Source organism: Ictidomys tridecemlineatus, chromosome 2, assembly GCF_052094955.1.
Source record: "Ictidomys tridecemlineatus isolate mIctTri1 chromosome 2, mIctTri1.hap1, whole genome shotgun sequence".
In the NCBI taxonomy this organism is placed as follows: Eukaryota; Metazoa; Chordata; class Mammalia; order Rodentia; family Sciuridae; genus Ictidomys; species Ictidomys tridecemlineatus.
Genome location: NC_135478.1, coordinates 148,021,786 through 148,027,642, shown reverse-complemented (window position 1 = coordinate 148,027,642; position 5,857 = coordinate 148,021,786). Strand labels below are relative to the sequence as shown.

The 5,857-nt window shown below is 54.4% G+C and overlaps 1 protein-coding gene across 1 annotated transcript; it reads right to left on the bottom strand.

Moving 5' to 3' along the window:
* Window positions 1–1,658: 1,658 nt before the first annotated feature.
* Hoxa9 (homeobox A9) lies at window positions 1,659–5,634 on the bottom strand. The gene is made up of 2 exons (XM_005319145.5): window positions 4,148–5,634; window positions 1,659–3,034 (listed from the first exon to the last, which is right to left on the bottom strand). Exons 1-2 carry the CDS (start codon window positions 4,728–4,730, stop codon window positions 2,796–2,798), a joined length of 822 nt encoding a protein of 273 aa, XP_005319202.1. The 5' UTR covers window positions 4,731–5,634; the 3' UTR covers window positions 1,659–2,795.
* Window positions 5,635–5,857: the final 223 nt, after the last annotated feature.

Here is a 5,857-nt window from a genome sequence, read left to right as displayed (position 1 = left end):
TGAGCCAGGTTCCCCGCGCGTCTCGCTACCCCGAAGCCTGTGCTGGGTTGAGGGCGGTGACCCCTGGAGCTGCAGTCCCAAAGCGCTGCGCCCTTGGGATGTGGCCTAGGAGGCGCGGGCGGTGAGCGTCAGGCAAGCACCCACCGCATGCATGCTTCCCAGGAAGGCTTCCAGCCTGGCATGAGTAGCACCAATAATATATGACTGTTGTCCACTTAAATCTGGGGCTCCCATTCTAGAAAGGCTCGCGTCAAGTCGACATCTTAGGAGCTTCCCAGGGTCGCGGCGGCCGGAGATGGCGGATCAAGCACCTCTTTGGTGGAGCCACACTGCCATCTCCTGGCCTTACCTTAGCACTGCAGCCCCCGAAGCCCTGGCCAGCCTGAACTTCGGCAACCGCGGCTGCGGTCCACAAAACGCCTCACTCCCAAGGGCGGGGCGAGGACCCAGTCCCGGGCGGGGGGAGGGGTGGCGCGTGGGGCCTGGAATCTACGCCGCGGAGCGGGTAATGCCCATAAAAGAGAGCTGTTTCCGCAACCGCTTTATCGGCGGCAGACAGAGCAAACAAATGAAAGGGCTTTGGTGGAATATCCTAATTGGGGCTGGACAGTTGTAAACTCATTAAGGACCGAATTCCAGACAGTTCGCAGACCCGGTCTTTATGGCACACCCTCACTGCCCATTCTTTGAAGTTCCTTCTGTCTACAACAACAGACTGCGTCCCAACTTGGCGGCGGGATGGGGGTGGGGGTGGGGGTGAGGGGACACTCCATCCACTCGCGCCTGGTTCCTCTTTCACGCTTCCGAACACGATCAACTTTGCAGGAGTCACGGGGGGGGGGCAGGGCAAGAGAAGAAAAGAGGGGAGCGAGGATGAACCCTCCGGCCACATCTGGAAAGCGCTCGGGCCTCCGAAGTTGTGGCCATTCCCTCCGCAGCCCTTTACACCCCATAAACGGTAACAGCCCTCATTTTCTTTTATGGCGCTTCGAGGCTCCTCGGTTGCCTGGGCCCTGCCTCTGCCAGGACTTGTGCTTTCGGGAGGGGGTTGTGGGGCAGGATGCAGATTCTCCCGGGCCCGGTTTCCAGGACGCAGTGGGGAGAGAGCGCAGGCCTTGAATCCCGCGCAAGTCCCCAGCTGCGTGAGCCGGCAGCCACGATGGCGGGTGAGGTTTGCGATTCCCTCCTCAGAGCCTCCTCAGAAGGCGGGCCCTGTGGGTCCTGCGCTTCTCACTCCTCCCACCTTGCTAGGAAAGGCCGCAGGCGGCCGGGGACCCGGGTTTGGGAAATTTGTCGGGGCACCAGGATGAACAAGTGGTCTTTCCACCGGTACTGACCAGTACTGGTCAGAGATACCCAGGCCCCAGCCCATCTCGTCCGAGGTTCCCTGCGGTCCAGTGAATAGACCCAAGGTCGTGAGCCCAGGCCTCGGGTTTTTCCAGTCTTCCTCCGCTGCTTGTGCCGCCTGGCAGTTGGCTACGTTGGGAAAGCTTAGGCCCCGCCGTGACTGGCAGGTCTCAGCTTCCAACGCCGGCTAGACGCAAAATTAGGGATCTCCCTCCCCGACACCCCTAGTCTGGCCTCCAATCAGAGACTCTGCCTAGGCTTCCCGACGGCGGAGAAGGTGCAAAGAGCAGACCCGCAAAAAAAAAAAAAAATAGAAAAGAATCAATATATTTTATTTGGCAAAAAGTTAAATATCTCAACACAATAATTTGGTCAGTAGGCCTTGAGGTAACTATTGCAAAATATACAGTGTATGTTCAGCCCGATGGAAAACCCAGATTATTCAAGGATACAAATGTTCAGTAGCCCAATGGCGGTTTTGTGGTGTATAATTTATTATCAATAAAATTAATTCCATTACAATAAGCATTTTTCCCCCAATTAAAATTAAGCATAAACCATAGGTAGTAACCTTCTGCACATATGTATAGCTCCGAATTTCCTCACTGTTCCTCTGGTGCAAAAACAATATTCAAGCTTGTCTGATTATGAACTTTTTCTTTAATATATAGATTATATGTACATGAACAAGATAAGACTTTAAAGCATATGTAGAGACTAAAATGCCTGCATTTCTTAAGTAGAGAAACCATCAATCTATGCATCCTGAAGAACCTCCCCCCATTTTAAAATTTTTATTTCACTGGGAAATCCTTACAGCTAGTTTACAATCATAGGTTAACAGCCTAGTTATACAGAAGACGTATTCCACTACAGAGCTATACTCTATGCAATTGTTTTTTCCCCTCATAAACAACCTGAGTTCAAATTGAATTCTAGCTTCCACAATCACAACGGGTGCATCACCCAGCACAGAAGTTTGAGTCACAAAACATAATTACCACAATAAAACACAGTGTTCAAGTATCTAGGCAGAGCGATCTGCCGCACAAAGAGCAAATTAAATTAACTACACAGACTAAAAACTATACAGCCCGCCGTCAACAGTTGTGCATTATAAAAAGGTAGTTTTTCCTTTTGTTTTAAGTCAGGAACAGGTAGATTTTTTAAATATATACAAGCTAGCACACACAGCCATCAGCGCTAATGCACACCCCCCCCCTTTGTCTTATAGAAAATGGAAAGCTTACAATACCTCCTCCATCAAAGCTGCAGGCCTAGGAGCCAGCCTGAGCAGGGTTTGCCAGGGGGGAGATGAGGCCTGGGGTTTTAGAGCCGCTTTGTGCAGGGTGGTGGAGGCTGGGGTTGGGGGAGAACAGGGACAAGGGGACAAGCAGTCCTGTCTCTTTTTCTCTAGCTCATCTCTTTTCTAAACAACCCAAATGGCATCATTCGTCTTTTGCTCTGTCCTTGTTGATTTTCTTCATTTTCATTCTGCGGTTCTGGAACCAGATCTTGACCTGCCTCTCGGTGAGGTTCAGCAGTCGGGCCACCTCGTACCTGCGGTCCCTGGTGAGGTACATGTTGAACAGAAACTCTTTCTCCAATTCCAGCGTCTGGTGTTTGGTATAAGGACAGCGCTTCTTCCGCGTGGAGCGTGCGTGAAGCCAGTTGGCAGCCGGGTTATCTGTGGAGGAGAGAGACACTGGGTTTAGAAGGAGAAGCACCCTCCCCGGGTGCGAGGGAGCCTCCTGGGTGTCTGGTCGATATTCAGGAAGCTGCTGAATTGGTTAGGGAAGGCAGCCCAGCTTCGGACACAATGGAACCCTGGCAGACAGACGCACGGACGGTCACTTACAATTGCCCGCAGTAAAACCTAGGCTCCCCCTCCCCTCCGCCGCCCTCCTTTCTCCTCTATCCTTCTGTCCCTACCTCTTTTTCCCATTCTTTGCACATTCTGAGAGAGTGAAATTTAGAGACAGATCTCCTTTTGGGCCACGCAGAGGGAAACGAGACGCTGTGTTTGTGTAGCAAAATTTAAGAATGCTCCTCTCTCTCTCTCTCTCTCTCTCTCTCTCTCTCTCTCTCTCTCTCTCTCTCTCTCTCTCTCACTCACTCTCACTCTCTCTCTGACTCTCTGTCTTTCCTTCCCCAGATTTCCCTCCACTCTTCCCACTTCTTATTTGACCTTCCTGGAAGGCCGTGAAAGCTAGGCTGGCCGGCAGGGCGCCCCAACGCCTTTAATCACGTCTCCGGCTTATTTGAATAATCTGGAAAGGGGACCCTTGCGGCCCGATCTCCCGCAGCCTCATCCTAGGCAGGATTTACGCCGCCACCGGCTGAAGGCAAGAAGTGGATGGAATCGACCGTGTCCCCCTGAGTCCCGGGGTCAGGTTGCCCGGCTGCTGCTGCTGCCGCCGCCGCTCACGAACAATCTAGCTGCACAAAAGACTCTCTCCGCTGCGCTGCTGCTTTCGAAGAACGGCCCAAAGTAGCTCAGTCCTGGGCCTGGGCAGCCTAGTAGAGGGGCGGCGGGTCTTGGCTCGGCTTGTAGCGCCCGCCCCGCCCCCTCTCGCTGCAGCAGCCTCCTCCCCTTTCCCCAGCCCTGCAGGCCTGCTCGTCACAGTTCTGTGGACTTGGGGCCCCGTCTGAGGTGTCCCAAACACCAACTTCTGGTTCCCGGTCCCAGCTCGGGAGGTTCCCAGCAAGGACGAAGGCAGGCTCAAAGAAAGCTGACGGGCCAGCAGATCCGGGTGGCCGGCGTGGAGGCGGCGGCTGATTTGGAGGAGAAGACACTTACTGGGATCGATGGGGGGCTTGTCTCCGCCGCTCTCATTCTCAGCATTGTTTTCCGAGAAGGCGCCTTCGCTGGATTGTTTTTCTCTATCAACTGGAGGAGAACCACAAGTATAGTCAGTCAGGGACAAAGTGTGAGTGTCAAGCGTGGGACAGTCACCCCTTCTGGCCGACAGCGGTTCAGGTTTAATGCCATAAGGCCGACTGGAGGGCAAGCCCGCGAAGGAGAGCGCACCGGGCGTGGGCTCCAGCCAGGAGCGCATGTACCTGCCGTCCGGCGCCGCCGCTGCCACGGGCGCCTGGGTGTGCACGTAGGGGTGGTGGTGATGGTGGTGGTGATACACTGCAGCAGGCACGGCGTTGGCGCCCGCCGCGTGCACCGGGTTCCACGAGGCGCCGAAAACCGCCGCCTTGGACTGGAAGCTGCACGGGCTGAAGTCTGGGTGCTCGGCCAGTGCCGCCGCCTGCCGTGGGGGCTGGCCCAGGGCCCCTGGCGCGTAGCGGCCAGCACTCAGCTCGTCGGCCGCGTCAGTGCCCAACAGGAACGAGTCCACATAGTAGTTGCCCAGAGCCCCAGTGGTGGCCATTGCCGTGTCCCGCGCCTGGTCGGCCCGGCCCGACCCGCGGAAATTATGAAACTGCAGATTTCATGTAACAACTTGGTGGCACCAGGGGGGAAGTACAGTCACCTAATAAGTTGCCGGCGCCCGCGCCCCCATTGGCCGCGCGCGTCACGTGTCCACCCGGCAGAACAATAACGCGTAAATCACTCCGCACGCTATTAATGGCTCGGTGTTTTGCAGTCATAATTTTTATAGCAAAAGCCATATGTTTTTATGCAAAGGGATCACGCCGCTCCACGATCGGGTTTGTTTTAATTGTGGCCAACGAAGATTAAAAGATCAAATCTGGCCTTGCCTCTGTTCTCTCCCCTGCCCCCTCCCAACACACACACTTCTTAAGCGGACTATTTTATATCACAATTAATCACGCCATCAGGAAGGCGCGGGTCCCGCATGCGACTGCGGCCAGAGGAACCCCTCACATAAAATTAGACAATAATTGAAGCCATAAAAAAGCAGCCAAATCGCATTCTCGCTCTACTGTATTTAAATCTATATTTATGATATTTCATAAGGAGTTATTGTTTCAGAAGCCACACAGACTGGTTGGGAAATCGGGAACGACCAACAGATTTCGTTTGCCTCGCCGTGGCTCCCAGCTGTAAAAATTTACGAGGACTTGGAAAGGTTAAATTAGACTGTTGTGTTTGGTTGGCGAGCTCCCTGTAAATAATCCCTGCGGTCCTCGGGAGTCTTCCCCTGGCCGGACGCGAAAAGTCAAATCCAACGCAGTATGGGTCCCAAGTAGAGTAGTCACTGGCCCCTGCCAGAGCGCGTCCAGCAGGGACTGACTATCTAGGGGGGAACCATCTGGTCTGCCACCCACACCCCAGCCTGCGGTAAAAGAAAGCCTAGCACCCGGACAGCCCCCAAGTTCGTACTTGTTTCATCCAGGAGCTGGCAGTGAGGGAGCGGCCAACTGCCACAAGGTGAAGCTTTTGAGAGTCTGGTTGTGTGCAGCGCTAGGCCCCTGACCCAGGACCCCGCTGCATTTTGCACCTCTTCATCTGGCTGGAGGCGGCTAGCGACCTGGTCCTATGTTCTATTCGCCAAGGCCCTAAGCTGAGATCTGAAAGATGGTTAAAAACCGC